General features: G+C 47.5%; 1 protein-coding gene across 1 annotated transcript in view; it reads right to left on the reverse strand.

The window, feature by feature from the left end:
- gnl2 (G protein nucleolar 2) overlaps positions 1–21,569 on the reverse strand; it is a 43,541-nt gene extending 21,972 nt beyond the window's left edge. The window contains exons 1-7 of the mRNA XM_059954374.1: positions 21,416–21,569; positions 14,519–14,600; positions 12,343–12,437; positions 10,892–11,031; positions 6,820–7,004; positions 6,241–6,307; positions 3,212–3,370 (exon numbers count right to left, since the gene is read on the reverse strand). Of these exons, the coding sequence (XP_059810357.1) occupies positions 3,212–3,370; positions 6,241–6,307; positions 6,820–7,004; positions 10,892–11,031; positions 12,343–12,437; positions 14,519–14,600; positions 21,416–21,479 (792 nt within the window). The 5' untranslated portion in view covers positions 21,480–21,569. The remainder of the gene's footprint in view (positions 1–3,211; positions 3,371–6,240; positions 6,308–6,819; positions 7,005–10,891; positions 11,032–12,342; positions 12,438–14,518; positions 14,601–21,415) is intronic.
- Between the last annotated feature and the right edge of the window lie 2,039 nt (positions 21,570–23,608).

The following is a 23,608-nucleotide window of genomic DNA, read 5'->3' on the forward strand; positions in this document are numbered from 1 at the left end:
CGTAGCCCAACCGCTTCTGGGTGCGGATTTTTTGCGAGCTCACAGCCTGCTGGTTGACCTGCCCAGGAAGAGACTGGTACACGCCGAGACCTTTCAGACGTTCTCCCTGGGCGCGGCCCAGTTGCCAGCCCCTCACCTCGGCTCCATCATGCTGTCCGACAACGACTTCACCAGGGTCCTGGCGGAGTTCCCATCGGCTCTGGCACCGCAGTTCACAGCAGCCATGCCCAGGCACGGCGTACAGCACCACATCCCGACACAGGGACCACCCCTCCATGCCCGTGCTCGGCGGCTTCCCCCGGACAAGCTCCGACTGGCGAAGGAGGAGTTCCAGAGAATGGAGGAATTGGGGATCATCCGGCGGTCCGACAGCCCCTGGGCTTCCCCCCTGCACATGGTGCCCAAAGCGACGGGGGGCTGGAGACCGTGCGGCGACTACCGCAGGCTGAACGAGGCTACCACACCGGACCGCTACCCTGTGCCGCACATTCAGGACTTTGCGGCAAACCTGCACGGCGCCCGGATCTTCTCCAAGGTCGACCTTGTCCGAGGGTACCATCAAATCCCGATGCATCCTGACGACGTCCCCAAGACGGCTCTCATCACCCCGTTTGGCCTCTTCGAGTTCCTCCGCATGCCGTTCGGCCTGAAGAATGCCGCACAGACGTTCCAGCGGTTAATGGACGCGGTGGGACGGGACCTGGACTTCGCGTTCATCTATTTGGATGACATCCTCATAGCCAGCGGCAGTCGTCAGGAGCATCTGTCCCACCTCCGTCAACTCTGCGCCCGACTGAGTGAGTACGGTCTTACAATCAACCCTGCCAAATGCCAGTTCGGACTTGATACCATTGACTTCCTGGGCCACAGGATTACTAAAGACGGGGCAACCCCTCTGCCCGCTAAGGTAGATGCGGTCCGCCACTTCCCCCGACCCACCACGGTCAAAGGCCTTCAGGAATTCGTAGGTATGGTCAATTTCTACCGCCGCTTCCTCCCTTCAGCTGCCCGGATCATGCGCCCCCTGTTCGCCCTGATGTCGGGTCCGAGCAAGGACATTACCTGGGACGAGGAGTCCGCCGCCGCTTTCGTTCAAACGAAGGAAGCTTTGGCTGACGCCGCAATGCTAGTACATCCCAGAATGGACACCCCTACCGCCCTCACAGTGGACGCATCAAACACGGCAGTCGGTGGGGTGCTGGAGCAGCTCATCGCAGGTCGCTGGCAACCCCTGGCGTTTTTCAGCAAACACCTGCGGCCACCCGAGCTCAAGTACAGTGCTTTTGACCGGGAACTGTTGGCGCTCTACCTGGCAATCCGGCATTTCAGGTACTTCCTAGAAGGTCGGCCCTTCACCGCGTTCACGGACCACAAACCGCTTACCTTTGCGTTTACGAAAGCATCCGACCCCTGGTCATCCCGCCAGCAACGCCACCTGTCCTACATCTCTGAATACACAACGGATGTCCGGCACGTCTCGGGTAAGGACAATGTCGTGGCGGATGCGCTCTCTCGCCCTACCGTTCATGCCCTTTCCCAAGGGGTAGACTTTGAGGCACTGGCAGAGGCACAGCAGGTAGATGAGGAGATTCCGAGTTACAGGACTGCAGTCTCTGGTTTGCAGCTCCAGGACCTCCCCGTGGGCCCAGGTGAGAGGACCCTACTCTGTGACGTCGCCACCAACCAGCCCCGTCCGGTCGTCCCCGCAGCCTGGCGGCGACGTGTTTTCGACTCCATTCATAACTTGGCGCATCCCTCCATCCGGACAACTGTCCGGATGGTTTCCAGCAGGTTCGTTTGGCACGGACTCCGCAAACAGGTCAGTGAATGGGCCAGGACGTGCATGCACTGCCAGACGGCCAAGGTTCAGCGGCACACCAAAGCCCCACCGCAGCAGTTCCATCCCACCCACCGGCGTTTCGACCACATTCATGTGGATATCGTGGGCCCCCTGCCAGTGTCGCGCGGAGCGCGTTACCTCCTGACTATCGTGGACCGGTTCACAAGATGGCCAGAGGCGGTCCCGCTCACCGACACCACCTCCGAATCTTGCGCCCGAGCCCTGATCGCCACCTGGATATCCCGCTTTGGTGTACCAGCCCACATTACCTCCGACAGAGGCGCCCAGTTCACCTCCAGCCTGTGGTCAGCTATGGCCAGCCTTTTGGGGACTCAGCTGCACCACACCACTGCCTACCACCCACAGTCGAACGGGCTAGTGGAGCGTTTCCACCGTCACCTGAAGTCGGCCCTCATGGCCCGCCTGCGAGGAGCCAACTGGGTGGACGAGCTTCCCTGGGTCCTTCTCGGCATCCGCACAGCGCCCAAGGACGACCTGCACGCCTCGTCGGCCGAGTTGGTATACGGCGCGCCCCTGGCCGTCCCCGGGGAGTTCCTACCAGCCCCGAGGGGGCAAGAGGAAGAACCCGCTGCAGTCCTGGGCAGACTTCGCGAGAAGCTCGGTAACCTGGCCCCCATACCCACTTCACAGCATGGGCGGCACCCGACCTGCGTACCCAAAGACCTACGGAACTGTAAGTTTGTGTTTGTACGAAGGGGCGGGCATCGGCCACCGCTGCAGCGGCCATACGAGGGGCCGTTTACGGTGCTCCGGAACAACGGGTCCACGTTCGTGCTGGACGTTGGGGGGAAGGAGGAGGTTTTCACGGTGGACCGCCTCAAGCCGGCCCATGTGGACCTGGCGCAACCGGCCGAGTTTCCGGCGCCTCGGCGCAGAGGCCGACCTCCCAAGCAGGTTCTGGCCCAGGCTGTGGACATTGGGGGGTGTATCGCCGGTTCTGGGGGGGGGTTATGTGGCGGCTCATTTCCTAGCGTATGCGAACCGACTCACAATTAGATAGCCTACGGGGGTTTGCGAGCACAGAGCTTTGGAGCCTCTTCGCCATGGGGGGCCGGTTGACAGAGGCTTAAAAGTGAGGCTGAAGTTTTCGAATAAAGTTTTTCCTTCGACTGCAGTTACCGACTCCGTGTCGTAATTTTAGCGCTGTTTGTAGCACACCGCTACAATGGTTTATTTAGCAGTATTTCTAAGTAAATACACTGAACAGAACTTTAAAATCGTAATTCCCCATTTTGAACATATGTTTGGAGCTAAACATACACTAAAAACAACATAGTTAAAATTCTTCCTGCTCCAAAGAAATTATTACATTCTAATACTGAATTTTTAAAGACATTGCAAAAAACTTACAGTAGCCCAAGTAGGTACAAGGTCACACTTGTTAAACACAAAAACCAGATGTTTCCATGGTTTTTCCTTCTTTAAATAAGCCTCTATATGGGGAGAGCGTGTTCCCATTGGATCTCTGGCATCCAACACTTGGATTATAACATCCGATGAATCAATAACCTTAAAGAAAAACACTTTGTTAATGATGCATGAGGAAAGCAATAACTCCCAAAGCAACTTGATCAGGAATGCTCAAACGGCAAGGGAAAAATGGGATATTCTAATAAGGATCTTCAGGGCAAAGACTAGAAGAGAGGTGATTAAGTAGATGAGAGGGACAAAGGCATTATCTGTATCAGGTTAGGCTGATTATTTGCAACATACCCTGTTCTAAGCCTATTTGATTTTCCAGCTTTGATCTCATTTATGTTGAGAGGATCAGAGTTGACAACACTGATGATTATGTATTCTTGTGAGATATTATAAACAGCCCTTTTTTTTCTTTTTCTAGTTTTTCTTTCTTTTTCTTCTTTATTAGCTATTAGATTAGTAGTTTAGTTATTTTTGCATAACAATTTTTTTTCTTTTTTCTTTTTTTTATATTATATATTATGAAATACCTAGACTTACCTTGTTCATATATATACTGTATTGTTCATGTTTTGGGAATAATCATTTATACTGTAATCATTGCTTATGTATTCTTTCATGTGCAATGGGAACGTGTATGTTTGTAATCCCTTTATTAATATATCAATTGTATTTTGTTCATATTATTATTAATAATAAAATGATTGAAAAAGAAAGATTATTTGCAACATTATTATTAAATGAAGAAAGATACTTCAGACTCCCCAAGATGGCCAAAGTAAAACAGAAAATAAAATAGGCTTTAATACACTTAAGGCCCTCACAGACCATTGACGTATCAGCATATTAGTGGAAGATTGAAAATTTGACTGAGTGGTGCCACTGCAACAACCTTTCACACAATGTCAGAAAGACCATGGACCATGGACTTCAGGAGGAGAAAAACGGAAGTCAATGATCCAGAGGTGGAGAGACTCAGAGACTTTAAAATTCCGTGGTGTTACCATTTCTGTCCCGTGTCAATCACGCAAAGTTCCATTACAAAGAAAGCACGGCAGCCTCTACTTTCTTAGTAGTTTGTGAAGATTCAGCACTTCATCTACAACTTCAAGAAATTTCTATAGATGCGTGGTGGAGAGTACATTGACTGGCTGTATCACAGCCTGGTATGGAAACACCAATGTCCTTGAATGGAAAAGCCTCCAAAAAGTAGTGGAGGCAGCCCAGCCCATCACATGTAAAGCCCACCCCCACTACTGAGCACATCTACATGGAGCGCTGTTGCAGGAAAGCAGCACCCATCAAGGACCCCACCATTCAGCCCATGCTCTCTCGCTGCTGCCATCAGGAAGGTGGTACAGAAGCCTCGATACTCACACCACCAGGGTCAGGAACAGTCATTAGCCCTCAACTTTCAGGCTCTTGAACCAGAGGATAACTTCACTCACTCCATGACTGAACTGTTCCTACCACCCACGGACTCAAGTTCAAGGATCCCTCATCTCAAGTTCTCGATATTTATTGCTTATTTACTATTATTTTTATTTATTTTTTTCCTCAGCTCAAGCTGATAAAACTTTAGGTACAGGCATAGCCAAACACATTCATTTGTCAATTGCTATGAACTTTTGGGCTATTCTAGTGGTGTTTAGTATTGTAGCTTTCTGAAGGTTCACATATATATTTCTATGTAGCCCTAATTGCTTCATGCTATTGCGTGGTGCTTTTGGGATGGTAACTGTTGTAGATATTATTATTGGGACATGCTCCAATTTCTTTCAACTCCCTCTTTTAATTCAGCATATTTCTGTTCTTTTCATTTATTGATTTCTGTAAGCTGTGTGTTTGGAATGGCTATATAGATTTAAGAAGTTGTTCTTGCTTGTTTATCTTGTTATTATTGTTTAATTTTATTTGCAGAGTTTGTTTTCTTTTGTCCATTCTTTGGGTACTGTCTTTTATTGATTATACTGCGTTTCTTGTAGTCGCTGTGAATGCTCGCAAGAAAATAAATTTCAGGGTTATGTATGGTGGCATATGTGTATTGTGATAATAAATTTACTTTGAACTTTGGACCATTGTGCAGATAATCGAGTGCTGTACGCTGTTCACCCTTCATGCACAACAATTTTCATGTCCCAGCAAATCACATATACATAAAGTGCCAGCAAAAATAAATGAGGCCTATCATCTGTTGGTGCAAACTGAAAATTATTTATGCAATTCCAAAAGTTGATTGAGAACTGTTCTGTTTAATGGTTTACAAGAGCCATACAAAGAAACACAATTATCCTCAACTGTTACCAAACCTGCAGAGCCATGCAGGTAATAGCACTGCCAAGTTCAATCCTGACGTCTCCTGCTGTGGAGAGTTTGCACTTGAGCAGGTAAAGGTACAGGTATGGCCAGGTTCTCCAATTTCCTCCCACACTGAAGATGACAGTATATTTCAATTGAGCATAGTACGTATGTAGCTGAGAGGCAAAATCTGAGAGGGAGTAGATGACAAATTGAGGAGAATATAAAAATGGGATTAATGTGATATTAACACAAGTACGTGCTTGAGGACTGTCACAGTCTCTGGGTCAAAGAGCCTGCTTTCATGCCAGTTGACTTCATGAATCTACACATGTCTTCAATATTTCAACAACAAAACCTGATAAAGGTTAACAGAAAAAGATAAATGACGAAAAGGACTTTTACACAAGATTCAACATAAGGGACAACTACATTTTAGTTGAGTCAGAGCAGTATAGACCCCTACAAGGGTGCTTTTAGCAGGTTGTGAACAGCAGCTTTGAGAAACAATGAGCAAGCAAATAAAATGAAAAACAAAATTCCTATTTTTTAAGCAATAGTCACTGTTTTAACTTTGAAAATCTGCTTTTAGTGTCTTTCAAAAATGAAGTTTGTACTTGCCTGATAGGAGATGCAAAGATAATTTCCATTAAAACATTTACCTTGTATAGCTCACCCCAAATTCTCTTCGACTGTCCTTTTTTGAAGATTTCTTCTCTAACTTCATCCCTAAACAAAATGAAGCCAGCAATGTATTATCACAAACAATATTGCAACCGACTTTCAAATTCCCAGTTATTTCACGCATTCTGACTTGGATATATGGGGACACCTTGCAGTTGCTGGCAGACCAAATTCTTGGCATTCTGGGAACACCTTCAGCACTTAATCTGCAAAGGTTCATCACTACTCTTATGGCCTCAGCAGCTGGTATTGTTCACCAGAGCTATAGGGCAACTAAATTACAGAAACTTAGCACATGAAATATAACATGCAGCCATTTTTTTTTTGGAAATGTAATTGAAGAATCAACTCAATACTTTTCAGTAGCACAGGACTTGAGTTTTTCCTTAAAATTTGAAAAGAAGTGTTTAATAATGTCTGAAACTGTACACATAATATTCTAACTTCTAAGTTATTGAAATATTTATGTCACCCAGAGACTATGTCAATAAATCAACAATATTTAAACATACCACTTTTGAGAATCTTATTTAGTTGAGTGCTAATGATTTCCTTACCGCACTCCAGTATCTTCCACAATCAGATCTCGGTCTTTTTCCAGATTATACTCTTTTACTGATGTCTCAGCTTTTTCCACCAGGCTTTGCATATCGTATACACTAAGATTTGGTCTCTTTCGTTGTGCTTTAGGGCCAAATGTTGTTTCAAATGTTTCTGTATCCAGAATATGTACTTTTGAATTCTGCAAACAAACAATTTTGCTTTAAATATTTACACAGATGAAAATCCATTGAAATATGGAGCAAATGCATACTGACAAATATAGGCAGGCTCTGAATGACTACAAGATGGCCATTTAGACTAGCTGGTGGTTGAGCACACTAAGGTATCAGTTATTCTTGACTGCATGTTCTGGATTTGATGAGGGAGCTTAAGGCAAAGGAACCCTTAGGAGACAGTGATCATTATATGATCATTTGCATCAGCCATCACAGTCAAAGACACCAGGAATATGCCATAAATTCAAGAGCATGGGGGCAGAAGTCAGTGTAGTTGTCGTTACTAAGGAGAAGGTACTTGGGAAGCTGAAAGGTCTAAAGGTAGATAAGTCACCTGGAACAGATGGACAAACTCCTAGAGCTCTGAAAGAGGTAGCTGAAGAGACCGTGGAGGCATTAGTAATGACCTTTCAAGAATCACTAGATTCTGGCATGGTTCCAGAGGAGTGGAAAATTTCAAATGTCGTTCCACGAGGCAGAAGAAAAGAAATTATCTGACTTCAGTGGTAGGAAAGATATTGGATATTAAGGATGAGGTTTCAGGGTACTTGGAGGCACATGATAAAGTAGGCCATGGTTTCCTTAAGGGGCAATCGTGCCTGGCAAATCAGTTGGAATTCTTTGAGGAAATTGTCAGGCAGGCTAGACAAAGGACAGTCAGTGGATGTTTACTTGAATTTTCAGAAAGCTTTCGACAAGATGCTGCATGAGGCTGCTGAACGAGAGCCTATGGTAGGACAGGAAAGATACTAGCAAGGATAGAGACTGGACGACTGGCAGGGAACAAAGAGGGAATAAAGGAGGCCTTTTCTGGCTGGCTGCCAATGGTTAGCAGTGCTTTGCAGGGGTCGGAGTTAAATTAGCATCTTTTCATGTTATACTTCAATGATTTAGATGAGAGAATTGAAGGCATTGTGGCCAAGTTTTGGGATGATACGAGGAAGATGGAGTGGCAGGTAGTGTAGAGGAAGCAGGGAGTCCACAGAAGGACATAGCTAGATTGGGAGAATGGGCAAAGAATTAGCAGATGGATATGGTCTGGGAAAGTGTATGGCCATGCATTGTGATTGTAGGAATAAAGCATAAATGGAGAGAAAATTCAAAAATCGGTGGTGTAAAGGGACTTAGGAGTCATTGTGCAAGATTCCCTAAGGTTAACTTGCAGGCTGAGTCAGTGATAAGGAAATCAAATGCAATGTTAGCATTCATTTCAAGAGGAATAGAACACAAGAGCAAAGATGGGATGCTCAGGATTCATAAGGTATTTGTCAGACCGCGCTTGGAGCATTATGAGCTGTGTTGGGTCCTTTATAGGAGATGTGCTGGCATTGGGCAGGATCCATTGGAGGTTCACAAGAATGATTATGGGAATGAAAGGGTTAACATTTGAAGAGCATTTGATGGCTCGGGCCTATAGTCACTCAAGCTTAGAAGAATGGGATGGGATGGTGGAGTGGAATCTCTTAATCTTATTGAAACCCATCGAATATTGAAAGGCCTAGATAGGGTGGATATGGAGAGGACTTTTCACAGTGGGTGAGCCTAGGAGCAGCGGGCACAGCCTCAGGATAGAGGTAACTCCATCTGGAACAGATGAGAAGGAATTTCTTTAGCCAGAGGGTGGTGAATCTGCAATTCATTACTATGGACAGCTGTGCAGCCCAAGCCACTCGGTACATTTGTAGCAGATTCTTGGTTAGTCAGGGTGTCAAAGGTTACGGGGAGAAGGCAGGAGAATGGGGTTGAAAGCCATAAATCAGCCATGGTGGAAAAGACTCAATGGGCCGAAAGGCCCAGTTCTGCTACGTCTCATGGTTTTACATTCCCATTACATGAAGGGTAATTTAAGAAGCTAATTAACCCGAGAACCAGCAAGTCTTTCAGATGTGGGTGGAGACCAATGAATTTAGGGAACACGTGATTACAGGGAGGACAGCCAAATAGGCTACAGAAGCCAGAACTTAATGGAGCACGAACGCAGGTGCATAGCCTGCAGCACCCCGTGTCACTCAATTGCTGAACAATTGAATATGCTGAACAGAATTCTTTTTAAGTCCTGGAAAATGTTGGGAAAGATGCATTGTAAAGTGAACCAAATGTCATTCAGTTGTAAAGTACGTGACAAGTACATCTGAGCAAGGCCTGTTTTATTAATTATGGTTTACTTAAAGGTATTTTCTAAATCAAGCTAGTAAGCTAAAACATATGGAAAATGTCTTCAAATTCCTTTACTCCAGATGCAGATTTGTCAACAGAATGAGAGTTCATCTTGTAATTTCCTTAACACCCTTGAAGATCAAGTTCTTAAAACTGTGCCTTTAATGTCTATTTTTTTTTAAGTTGAGCAATTACAGTAAATGTGATGCAAAAGGTAGCAAAGTGGAAACACTGGAAAGTATTAATCAAGGGAAAAAACACCGAGAAATGAATTTAATGCAACAACAAATTAGCTGAAACAGTTGTCTCTTGTTGCAAGTCATACCACGATCCCGAGAATGCTCAGCTCAGTGACTTTGGATGATCAAGGAACCCATGACTAATGAAAAGGATTTGGCAAAATGAATCAAAATGACTTATTTACGTTTTGATTAAATTGTAGAAATGCTTAAAGGCAGAAAAGAAAATGTAAAGAATCTCACAAATTCCTTTCAAAGAAAACACTCATCCCCTTGAATAGCCTAAATCAAAGGTTCCCAACCTTTGATATGTCATGGACCAACACCATTAAGCAAGGGCTCTGTGGATCCCAGTTAATAAATACTATATACCCACACAGTCACAGGGAGAATGTACAAACTCCTTACAGGTAGCAACGAGAATTGAACCCAGGTTGCCTATACCATAAAGTGCTGTACAAACGACCACCCCAAAGTTTGGAAGTCCCTGCTCTAAGTTTAGAAGCCTTCTGAACCATTCCAAATCTGTCAATAACAGGATAAAATGCCAACATTTCAAAATTTTAATATTAGATGCAATTTCAAACAGGATATAATTGTGCTGGATTGTGCTCAGGTGAACTGCCTGCCGTAAAAAAATATTTTCCAAGAATGCAGCAATCCAAAAAACATAAGCTTAAGTCTAATTTAGGTTCATACCAACTAAATGAGCCTAAAGTCAGCAGTGTTTGCACGTTTTTAAAAGCTCATTTCAATACTTTTCTCACATTTTTATTTATTTATTGAAATACAGTGCAGAATAGACCATTTGAGCCATGCTACCCAGCCAACCCTGATTTAATCCTAGCCTAATCATGAGACATTTTACAAGACCAATTAATCTACCAACCGTACATCTTTGGACTGTGGGAGGGAACTGGAGCACCTGGAGGAAATACGCACAGTCATGGAGAGAACATACAAGCTCCTTACAGACGGTGGCAGGATTTTAACCCCCATTGCTGGTATGCAAAATGTTGTGCTAACTACCAGCACCGTGACACTCATTAATTCTCCAACTTCCAAGGTTCAAAACTTCCATTATTCCAAGCAATAATGATCCAGATACCTTTTTGTTGATCTAGTTACTTAAAAAACTGTGCTAACTTATAAGGTATAATTTTGTGTTTAGTACCCTTGGCACAAACCTTAATATTGCATTTCCCACCATGAATACAAACCATCATTACTGAATAGCACAGCTAGAAACTTCAATAAGCAATCTCATAGTCAAGACATGCAGATATGAAAAGTTGAACTTTTTTCAGCAGCTATTTCAATATTTTAGATAAAGGCAAATTAAAAGTTACAGCTGTTCATGATGGAATTATGTGAATACTTGGAACTATTCTGTCAAAGCACAAACTATACTGCTCAGTATTCACAGCTATATTGAATGAAAGTTAAAAACTTACATGAGGTGTGATTCGGTCATTCAGAAGAGACATCGGAAGCTGGGTTTGTTTGAGAACTACCCTATAAGGGTCTTTCATAACACTGCCCATCTCTTCTTGGAATTGCTGCAGAGATGACTGCTTAATGACTCGAGTGTTAGCTATATAACAAATGCAAGAAAAAAAGCCTTTATTTTAAAATCAGAGTAAAATTAGGAGCACACCTTATACTTCATTGCTGTTTTCCTTATTTAAAGAGATAATCTGCTGATACTGGAAAAGCTGTCAGGGCACAGTACACGCTTAAATTATCTGAGAGCACTTCCTCCAGCATTTAACTGCTGAAATACTCCTTCAATGTAAGATCTCCAGATACAAGATTAGCTTTATTTGTCACATGTACATTGAAACATATAATGAAATCTGCTGTTTTACATCAAAGACCACATAGTTCAACATGTACTGGGTGCAGACTACAAGCGTTGCCATGTTTCCAAAGCCAGCATAGTGTGCACACAACTTATTAACCCGACAGTATGATTTTGGAATGCACGCAGGGGAAAACAAATGCGGTCATGGGAAGAATGAACAAGCTCCTTACAGGCAGTGGCAGGACACGAACCCCAATCTTACAGCTGACTCTACAAGTTATTATGCTACCCACTACACTACTATGCTGCCCTGTCTCATAGCACTGCCTGCCTTACAGCAAACATCACCGGCAGTAATTCAGCAAAGGTGTCATTATTGCATCAATAGGGTGAAAGAGTTGGGTCCGTGATCTTGGTGTAGGAGACAAAGACATACACATCTGCACAGAACTCACTCCCAGAGTCAGAACATCCTACCAAGACACTTCTGGAGAACAATTAGCTTGTAGGTTCAAGTTTCCCAAAGCAGTAAAGACTGAATTTGGGGGTCTTCTGGCATGTGGTTGTTCCTGGTTGGCTCTTTAAATTCAGGTCAAGGTCAAACTGATTCAAAACTTTCTCACAACAAATTCTAGCCTAGCAGGTACAGATCACAATGTACTCTATGTAACAACACAAGGGCTCTACATGAACAGAGATTATTTTAACCCCCTACTTTGGTTTCAGAACGTACACTGATCTAACTGGAAATCCTTTTGCCATTCCTCAGCCCGTCGCCCTAACTGATCACAATCTCTTTGTAGTTCACTGTAACCTGCTTCACCATCAGCAGGATGCCCTAATTTAGCATCAAACAGCTCACTGAAAGCAGCCTATGCAGCTGAACAGGGTGATGAAAGAAGGTGCTGACCCCCAACAATGCAGGCCCAGTGCTTGAGGACCACATGAAGCAGGCCAAGGAGCAACAGGAAAGACCATACTAGACAGATCTGCTTCTCTGACAATCGAATTCTTGAGATTATGAACATTTCAGTTATACATGTGTTTATAGTTTTTGTGCCATATCTGAAAATCACTTTAGTCTAGAAAATACAAACTCACCAAACCATTTGATGTTTGGTTCCACTCGAGATGTGGTGCCAGATGCAACTTTTGACTGGAACTGTAGTGGCTTGACAATCTTCCCATGTTTGTTTCTTGAAAGAAATAAAACACAATTAAGAGCCTGTAACAGATTTCCAACAACTGATAAAATGAACACAACTATGCAAATGAAGATTAGATTTGTACGAAGATAAGATTGTGTACAAATTACTTAAAGATGTGCTCAGAAGAGGGCCTCCAAATATCTTCACTAAAAAAATAGCTAATAAAACGGATGAGCAAAAAATGATGTAACTATTGGAATGTGATACAACAGATCCATTCCAGCTACCATGTTGGAAAGCAAACAGGGATGAGACCCCAGTTATTTGAACATTTAAAGATAAAGCAAACCCCATGATCTCCTGAATGCTACCCACAGGTTGAATGGTTATCAATAGCCAGAAGTTAACAAATCCATAGTTAACTAACTGCTCTTTCTTCTAAAACTTTCACAAGGTTTTGCCCCAGTTTGAATGCCCAAAATGTATCCCCTCACATTTATCCAAGTTGAAATCCATTTGACATTCCTCAGCTCATCTCCCTAACTGATAACCATCTCTTTGCAATTCATTGTAACCTACTTCCCTTTCAGCAAGATGTTCTAATCTTAATATCAGTTCATTGAAGGCAGCTCATGCAGCTAAACAGGGTAATGAACGAACTGCTTAGCACGCTGACCTCCAAGTTTGAGTACCGACATAATGCTGCAGTTATTCAGGTACTGTAGTTGGTGAGACTGCACTTGGGAGTATTTTGTACAGTACTGTTATGGAAAGACTTTGCCAAGTTGGAGATGGGGTTGAAGAGATTTACAAGGATGTTGCTTGGACCAAAATGCCTGATATATAGGGAGAGCTTAGCCACACTGTGTCTTTATTCCTTCAAGCTTATCAGAATGAAAGGTGCCCACAAAGACATTTATAAAATTATGAGCAGTGTGGATAAGGTCGTAGCCCTTTTCCCAGTTTGCAGAGTACAAATCAGAGATTGAAAACCTCTCACTCAATATGAGCGAGACCAAGATGGTTATTAACTTCAGTCGGGTGATCAGAGGAGGAGAGAATCAGCAACTTTAAATCCCTTGGGTCCAGTACGCAAGCACCAATTACAATGAAAGTACGGCAGTGCTTCTACTTTCTTACAAGTTTGCAAAGATTTGAAATTTCATCTAAAGATTCTATAAACTTCTATAGACGTATGTTGGACAGTACACTGGCTAGTTGCATCATGGCCTTGTATGGAAACACCAATGCCCTTGTATGGAAAAGCCTACAAAAAGTAGTGGATACGGCCCAGTCCATCATGGATAAAGCCCTCTCTACCACTGAGCACACCGACAGGAAGTGGGGTCGCAGCAAAGCAGCATTTATCATCAAGGACCCCCACCATCCAGGGCATGCTCTCTTTTCACTGAGTTATTACCTCTCAACCATCACGTTCTTGAACTAGAGGGGTAACTTCACTTGCCCCATCACTGAACTGTTCTCACAACCGACCGACCCACCATCTCAGGTTCTTGATACTTGTTGCTAGTTTATTTTTATTATTTTTTAAATTTTCTCTCTTTTTGTGTCTGCAGTTTGTTGCCTTTTGCACATTGATCATTTGCCCACCCTGCTGGGTGTTGGTTTCATTGATTCATTGTATTTACTGTGAATGTCCACAGGAAACTGAATCTCAGGGTTGTATATAGTGACATATATACTTTGATATTAAATTTACTTCGAACAAATCTAAAGGGTGTGGATACAAGAGAAGAGAGATTTAAAAGAGACCTGAGGGGTAAATGCTTCACAGAGAGGGCAGTAAGTACTTGGAATGAGCTGCCGGAGGGAAGTACAACCACAACAATTATGAGGCATTTGGACAGGTACTTGGAGGGAAAGGGCTGGGAAGGTGATGGGCAACTGGGACTGGCACGCAGGGTGCTGCTATCAGCACGGACCAAAGGGCCTATTTCTGTGCTGTATTACTCTACAAAGCAGCTGATTAAGAAAGCTTCGGCACCATGATGCAGCTTCTGTCACGATGCTGACAAGGATTTACTCGAGAGGTTTGGAAACGCGATTACACAGATGTATTATACAGTTAGCACAATGAAGGTTGTGGATAATAAAAAATTTACACCAACCTTCGTTCCTTCTGTCTGTACATGTTGAGACGTTTAATAGTTGCCCTGTCCCTCTTGAGGCCTCCGCCATCTTTGGGCCGATCTGCACACAACCAAATGTATTAAAATACAACCAAGATTCTAACTTTTAAAGTAAACTCCCTCTAAATGTCTACGTGGAATATATTTGGTCAATCCAAGATACCTGAATTATCCAAACATTTGAATTAAGAGACATCTTGTAGAAACTGAATAATAGCTTTTAGTTATCATTAGGATTGCTCAAAGCCTCCATGAAGAAATGTAACATTGTGGCGACCCACTTTCTACGCAGGCGAACTGGCTCACAAATAGCCAGCACACGGGGAGAGACTTTGGTAATGCACCTCTGACGTCATTTCTGCCCGGAGAGGGCGGGCGCTAGGGATTAAATGCCAGCGCCGTGAAGTTTGAATAAACTAATCTTGAAACGACTTACCGACTGTGTGTTGTCTCTAGCTCTGTATGTAGTACATCGCTACATTGGTGACTCCGACGGTCCAAACGGGATTTGGACCAAAGATGACCGACTCTTCATCTGTTCACGCAGTTTTGCTTAAACTGCTGACTTTCTGGACGCTGCGACCACGCGTGTGGTTTAGCCAAGCAGAAGCCCAGTTCCAGATTTGGCAGATATCCTCTGATTCCACGCGTTACTACCACGTGGTGAGAGCCCTTGATCAGGAAACGGCCGCCCAGGTTGTGGATTTCATACAGTCACCCCCGTAAGGAGGCAAATATGAAGCATTCAAAGCAGTGCTCATTGGGACCTTTGGCCTCTCATGGCATGAGTGGGGTGCCCGCCTGCTTCACCTGGATGGTTTGGGAGGCAGACTGCCATCAGCATTGATGAACGAGATGCTGGCCCTGGCTGATGGACACAAGCCTTGCCTCATGTTCAAGCAAGCATTCCGAGAGCATACATCTGCTGCTGGCCGACGCAGATTTCAGCAACCCCCGGAAGGTGGTGGCCCGGGCAGACATGCTGTGGAAAGCCAAGAGGGAAAGCGTGGCATCTGTCGGTCAGATTACCAGGCCACGCGCCCAACAGCATACCAGACCAGGCCCGGCAGGGGGGCGCACACAACACAGAGGCAGGAGTGAGGAGGACAGTGAACAGTGATGTTTCTGCCACCAGCAGTGGGGCACAGAAGCCCGCCGTTGTCGCCCGCCCTGCAAGGGCCAGCTGCCGCTAATGACTATGGCGGCTGGCCACTAGGACAGCCTCTTGTACGTCTGGGACAAACAGTCGGGACGCCGCTTCTTGGTCGACACTGGAGCGGAAATCAGCGTCTTGCCCCCGATGGGGTACAACACCCACAACAGGAAGCCAGGACCCACCCTGAGGGCTGCAAACGGCAGCACGATACGGACCTATGGCACCCGCACAGTGCAGCTGTAGCTCGGCGCCAGCCGGTTCATGTGGGACTTCACACTGGCCGCCATGGCCCAACCACTCCTGGGGGCAGACTTCTTGCGAGCTCACAGCCTGCTGGTCAACTTGCAAGGGAAAAGACTGGTACATGCTAAGACTTTCCAGACGTTCTCCCTGGGTGAAGCCAAGTTGCCGGCCCCACACCTGGACTCCATCACGCTGTCGGACAACAAATTCAGCAGAATCCTGGCGGACTTTCCATCGATTCTGGCACCGCAGTTCACGGCAACCATGCCCAGACACAGGGTTCAGCACCACATCCCGACCAAGGGAGCACCCCTCCACGCCCGCGTACAAAGGCTCCCCCCAGAAAAGCTCCGCCTGGCGAAGGAGGAGTTCAAGAGGATGGAGGAATTGGGGATCCTACGGAGGCCTCCCCCCTGCACATGTTGCCCAAAGCAGCTGGGGTTTGGAGACCATGCGGCGAGTACCGCAGACTGAACGAGGCGACCACTCCAGACCGCTACCCCGAACTGCACATACAGGACTTTGCAGCAAATCTGCACGGGGCAAGAATATTTTCCAAAGTAGACCTCGTCCGGGGATACCATCAAATCCCAGTGCACCCTGAAGACATCCCCACAACAGCACTCATCACCCCGTTTGGCCTGTTCGAGTTCCTCCAAATGCCGTTCGGCCTGAAGAATGCCGCACAGACGTTCCAGCGGCTAATGGATGTGGTGGGACGGGACCTGGGCTTTGCATTCAACTAGTTAGACGACATCCTTGTAGCCAGCAGTAGTCTCTAGGAGCATCTGTCCCACCTCCGCCAGCTCTACTCCCGCCTGAGTGATTTCGGCCTTACAATCAACCCGGCCAAATGCCAGTTCAGTCTCGATACCATCGATTTCCTGGGCCACAGGATTACCAAAGACGGGGCAACACCTCTGCCCGCCAAGGTATATGCAATCCGCCATTTTGCCCAGCCCAACATGACCAAAGGCCTACAGGAGTTCGTTGATATGGTGAACTTCTACCACCGTTTCCCCCCCTCAGCAGCCCGTATCATGCGTCCTTTGTACACCCTGATGTCGGGTAAAGGCAAGGACATTACTTGGGATGAGGAGGCCGCGGCCGCTTTCGTTAAAGCCAAGGAAGCCTTGGCAGATGCCGCGATGCTGGTGCACCCCAGAACGGACATTCCGACCGCACTCACGGTGGACGCATCCGACACTGCAGTCGGTGGGGTGCTGGAGTAGCTCATCGAGGGGCGCTGGCAACCCCTGGCGTTCTTCAGCAAGCTCCTACGACCACCCAAACTCAAGTACAGTGCTTTTGACCGGGAGCTGTTGGCACTGTATCTGGTAATCCGGCATTTCAGGTACTTCTTAGAAGGCAGGCCGTTCACCTCGTTCACGAACCACAAACCGTTGACCTTCACGTTCACGAAGGTGTCCGATCCCTGGTCGGCTCGCCAGCAGCCACATCTGTCCTACATATCTGAGTACACGATGGACATCCAGCATGTCTCGGAAAAGGACAACGTCGTGGCTGACGCACTCTCCAGACCAGCTGTCTAGGCCCTGTCCCTGGGGGTGGACTATGCAGCACTGGCGGAGGCGCAGCAGGCAGAAGACAAGATGCCCAGCTACAGGACCGCAGTCTCGGGTTTGCAACTGCAGGACTTTCTTGAAGGCCCAGCTGAGAGGACCCTCCTGTGCGATGTGGCTACCGGCCAACCTCGCCCCATTGTCCTGGCAGCCTGGAGGCAGCGAGTTTTCGACTCCATACATGGTTTGGCGCACCCATCTATCAGGACAACCGTCCAGCTGGTCTCCAGCAAGTTCGTGTGGCACGGACTTCGCAAGCAGGGCAGTGAATGGGCTAGAATGTGCGTGCAGTGCCAAACAGCCAAGGTGTAGCGGTACACTAAAGCCCCGCTGCAGCAGTTCGAACCCACCCACCGGAGGTTCGACCACATTCATGTGGATATCGTGGGCCCCCTACCAGTGTCCCGAGGAGCGCGGTACCTCCTAACTATGGTAGACCGGTTCACGAGGTGGCCAGAGGTGGTCCCACTCACCGACACATCTGCCGATTCCTGCGCCCGAGCACTGATTGCAATCTGGGTAGCACGCTTCGGGGTACCAGCCCACATTACCTCCTACAGAGGCGCCCAGTTCACCGCCAGCCTGTTGGGAACGCAGCTCCACTACACTACTGCCTGCCACCCACAGTCGAACGGACTAGTGGAACGCTTCCACCGTCACTTGAAGTCAGCTCTCATGGCCCGCCTGAGAGGACCTAACTGGGTGGATGAGCTTCCCTGGGTCCTGCTTGGAATTTACACAGTGCTCAAAGAGGATCTGCACGCCTCGTCGGCCGAGTTGGTGTACGGCGCACCCCTGGCTGTCCTGGGAGAGTTCATACCAGCCCCAAGGGGGCAAGAGGAAGAACCCGCAGCAGTCCTGGACAGACTACGCAAAAGGCTCGGCAACCTGGCCCCTGTACCGACTTCACAGCACGGACGGACCCCAACCCATGTACCCAAGGACCTACAGAACTGTAAGTTTGTGTTTGTACGAGGGGGTGCACACCAGGCACCGCTACAGCGGTACGAGCGGCCGTTCAAGGTGATCAACAACAACGGGTCCACGTATGTTCTGGACATTGGGGGGTGAAAGAAGAAGTTTTCACGGTGGACCAACTCAAAGCAGCCCATGTGGACTTGATGCAGCCGGTCGAGGTTCAGGCACCGGGGCGCAGAGGAGGCAGACCTCCCAAACAGAGGCTGATCCAGACTGTGGACATTGGGGGGTGTATTGCCGGTTCTGGGGGGGGGGAAGGGAGGGTTATGTGGCGACCCACTTTCTGTGCAGGCAAACCGGCTCACAAATAGCCAGCGCGCAGGGAGAGACTTTGGTAATGCACCTCTGACGTCATTTCCGCTCGGAGAGGACGGGCGCTAGGGATTAAATGCCAGCGCTGCAAAGTTTGAATAAACTAGTCTCAAAATGACGTCTCTAGCTCTGTATGTAGTACATCACTACAACATCCCCATTAATGCCTAGAACTCTTTGGCCCTTGAATACCCATATAGTGAGGATTCAGGATGGTGCCAAATAACATCTGCAGATTTTCTTGCTTGTTACTGGCACCAAATACCTGCAGTTCATCAGAGCATGCTAAAGCAGCATGCACTACCTCATAAACCATCCATGCATACTTGCCATCAGACAACCCCTACCCCGAAGGTGGAAGAGCCCATGGTTCCTCAATTGCCCTCTTTAGCCAACTGTACAACTGGCGATAAGTGTAGCACAGAATTAGCCACCAGCCATTTCTACATTCAGAATGACCCTCCTGCCCGGAGGGCATTGAATGCTGAGTTGGTAGGTGCATTCAAAGAGAATGCAAGCCAGGCACCTCTCAATACAAATGTCACTCCAAAAACTGTGAGCAAAACTCCCACTTTCTTATCTACAATGCATCTAATATCCGCTTCACAAAAGCTAACCAATATGTAGTGCAGAAGGAAACCACTCCGCCTCATTTATCTTTTGTTTGAAATACTAATAAACTTAATCTCACAACCTTTTACCATGTCACCTCTTGTTATCTCACTTAAAATTTCACTCCTCTAAAATATATCTCTCCTTGGAAATGAATGCTTCCTTATTTCCTCCATCCAAATCTTTATCAACTTTTTTTCACAATACCTATTCTAAACAGATCAAAACCAGCTTCCTTGATCAAAAAGCAGAAAACTGTGATCCCAGCCACCATTCCTGAAAATCCTTTTGACATCTCTTCCAAAGACTTAACATTCATTAACAGCAGTGATCAGAAATAATCAAGGTTAGTTAGGAATACTGAGCATCCTGTTTCACCTGACAAAACTGCTTCCTCTCATTTGGCAAATCCATGTACCAACCATTCCTCCTGTAACTCCAGTGACAACCATCCCTTCCCAATCTCCCTCCCTGACCCGCAACAACCACTGTCTCTCCCTGCCTGACCCCATTACCCGGACCATCCCCACCCCCTCTGGACCCCAGAGTCAACCATCCCCTTCCCCTACCCTGACCCCAGTGACAACCATTCCCTTCGCTCTCCTGACCCCAATGCTGATTTCCTCTCCTACCACCACCCCACCAACCCAAACCCCAGTGCAAAATGTCCTCTCCCCCTCTCCTTCCCCAGACCCCAGGGCCCTCCATATCCCCACCTTCCCTGTCCTCTCCCGCTCTCCAGACCCCAGAGCCAACCAGACACCCACCATCCCTGTCCTCTCCCCTGCTCCCTCTCCAGACCCAACCATACTCCCATCTTCCCTGTGCTCTCCCCCTCTCCTTCCCCAGATCCCAGAGCCAACCAGATGCTCCACCTTCCCTATCCTCTACCCCTCTCCCTCCCCAGAGGCAACCATACCCTCCACCTTCCCTGTCCTCTCCCCCCCCCCGACCCAACCATACCCCCACCTTCCCTGTCCTCTCTCTCCCCCCCAGAACCAACCATACCCTCCACCTTCCCTGTCCTCTCTCCCTCCCCCCCCGACCCAACCATACCCCCACCTTCCCTGTCCTCTCTCCCTCCCTCCTCAGACCCAACCATACCCTCCACCTTCCCTGTCCTCTCCCCCCTCAGACCCAACCATACCCTCCACCTTCCCTGTCCTCTCCCCCTCCCCCCTCAGACCCAACCATACCCTCCACCTTCCCTGTCCTCTCCCCCCTCAGACCCAATCATACCCTCCACCTTCCCTATCCTCTCCCCCTCAGACCCAACCATACCCTCCACCTTCCCTGTCCTCTCCCCCCTCAGACCCAACCATACCCTCCACCTTCCCTATCCTCTCCCCCTCCCCCCTCAGACCCAATCATACCCTCCACCTTCCCTATCCTCTCCCCCTCAGACCCAACCATACCCTCCACCTTCCCTGTCCTCTCCCCCCTCAGACCCAACCATACCCTCCACCTTCCCTATCCTCTCCCCCTCCCTCCTCAGACCCAACCATACCCTCCACCTTCCCTGTCCTCTCCCCCCTCAGACCCAACCATACCCTCCACCTTCCCTGTCCTCTCTCCCTCCCCCCCCGACCCAACCATACCCCCACCTTCCCTGTCCTCTCTCCCTCCCTCCTCAGACCCAACCATACCCTCCACCTTCCCTGTCCTCTCTCCCTCCCCCCCCCCGACCCAACCATACCCTCCACCTTCCCTGTCCTCTCTCCCTCCCCCCCCGACCCAACCATACCCCCACCTTCCCTGTCCTCTCCCCCTCCCTCCTCAGACCCAACCATACCCTCCACCTTCCCTGTCCTCTCCCCCCTCAGACCCAACCATACCCTCCACCTTCCCTGTCCTCTCCCCCCTCAGACCCAACCATACCCTCCACCTTCCCTGTCCTCTCCCCCCTCAGACCCAACCATACCCCCACCTTCCCTGTCCTCTCCCCCCTCAGACCCAGCTTCCTTGATCCCGTATCTCCCCGCCCGGCCTGACCTGGGTTGGTGCTGGCGGTGGACGGGTTGACCGAGCTGCGGCCCCGGTACTGGGCCTTCACCATCTTCGACACCCGGGACGGGAACCCGAGCCCCGCGTGGCCGCTTCGCAATCACCCCGCGACGGCCCGTGCGTCACGAACCGGCGACACGTCAGGAACAGGGGGCGGAGTCAGCGTGTCACGTGGTTCAGAGATTCAGATTGCATTTCTTACAGAAAATACACGTTAACATGCAGCTGCGGAGTCATTTTCTTATAGACAGAAACAGGAAATAAGGAAATACAACAGATTTTACGAAAATTATAGGTAAAGAAAAACTGACAAAACATCAATAAACAAAATATAATGTTTACAAATAAAAATAATACTGAGACCATGAGTTAAAAAAAGTCCTTAAGTTGAATGTAGAGGGCACATACTCAGCAGGAATGGTTCAGTTTGTGTGGACAAGGATAAAACACGCGTTGTAATAATATTCCCAGACACCCCTTCCTACAAAAACTCATTTCAGGGAGGTAGCACCACCCCCCACAACCCCATACCCCTCCCCGGTTGAAACTATTCCTTGTTGAGTGTTTTGTTGGCAGTCTCAATGCTAATACAAACAGCTTTTCTATTTCTTTTGCAAACTTTCCTTGGACTGTGATGTGGCTTGCTTGGTGGATTTGAGCATTTTGCCGGAAGTTTCGACCTCATAGTGGTCTGCGTCAATGAATTTGTTAATTTTGCAAGACATCAGATTCACAAGTGTTTTGTCAGACTTTAGTTTTCTGCTGAAAAGTACTGTGAAGTACTTGAGCAGCCTTCCCTGCGCTTAGCCTCCCTGGTATGCCGTGGTCCCTAAAGGAAATAAAAGCATAAGGTGTATCTTTATTATATTGTCTTATGCAGAAAATGTGACATTGAAATATATACTTATATTATCATGGAGTTATTTTTTAATTCTATTACAACTTTAAGCACATCAATAGAGTAGCTCCTTAGCAGTTTAAATTAGCCAGCTAGTTTAAATAACGTTAGCTATGCTATTGAACGAATGACACATGTTAAACTCACATCAACGTGTTTTTTACAGTCATTTAACCCACCATAGGCAATCGAAAAGTCACTGTAGCAAACAGTGTATTTTTGACCCCTATTAGGCAGGGGTACACTTTACTGTAATCTGGGGTGAAGTACGTTTTATATTTTCTTTTTTTGGAACACTCTGCCATGGCGCTGCAGGGCACTAAACTGAACTGATGGACAATGAAAGTGAGAGAGAGAGAGAGAGAGAGAGGTCAATTGTAAAGCCTGCCCACGGAGAAAACTAATAGGTCTACTTAGCATGAAGAGAGACCAATCAGGATGTGTTTTCTCTCTCTCTCTCTCTCTCTCTCTCTCTCTCTCTCTCTCTCTCTCTCTCTCTCTCTTTCTCTTTCTCTTTCTCTTCTCTTCCCCCCCCCCCCTTGCTTGTTCACTCTCAAGAAATTCGACTTCTGGGATATTGTCTATAATTTGCGGGCATCAGGGAGCCACTATCAATATGCTGGAGACAGGCGGGATGTCTGGCCTATTGATGAGAAGGCAAAGAGCAACGAAACCCAGCTGGACGCCGCCAACAAGTACACACTTACGGGTCATGACGCATGGTGCTCTGCTTCAGTGAACAGCCGTCCACATGGGACTTCATCTTGGCTGGACTCGGCTTGGCGCAGATTTCCTGCACACCAAAGGACTTTCAGATCTTAAGGACTGCCGGCTTGTGGATGCGAAGGGCTTTGGGTCGTTACCCTGCACCTGCAGTAAGTTCCCCACGACGACTCTGTCGACCATGTGCACCACTGCAGGCAAATTCACTCATCAGCTGGGTGAGTTCCCAAACCTCGTCGCAAGCCCACACTTTCTACGCAGTCACGAAGCATGGGGTCGAGCACCACACTTCCACAACTACCTCGCCAGCCCACACCCGTGCGCGTAGACTGCACTCAGAAAAGCTGAACGGCATGAAGGCTGGGTTTGCCAACGCAGAGGTTGTACGCAGGTCAAATAACCCTTGGGTTTCACCCTTCCACGGGGTCCCCAAGCCCGACGGCGGTCCCCATCCATGATGCAATTACCGCCACCTTATCAGTGTTACCTGGTTCCACAAATTTCAAGGCTTTTCGGCATGTTTAGCCAGAAAGATTATTTTTTTTCTGAAGTGGACTTAG

The sequence above is a fragment of the Hypanus sabinus genome, chromosome 30 (genome assembly GCF_030144855.1).
Source record: "Hypanus sabinus isolate sHypSab1 chromosome 30, sHypSab1.hap1, whole genome shotgun sequence".
NCBI classification, from domain to species: Eukaryota; Metazoa; Chordata; class Chondrichthyes; order Myliobatiformes; family Dasyatidae; genus Hypanus; species Hypanus sabinus.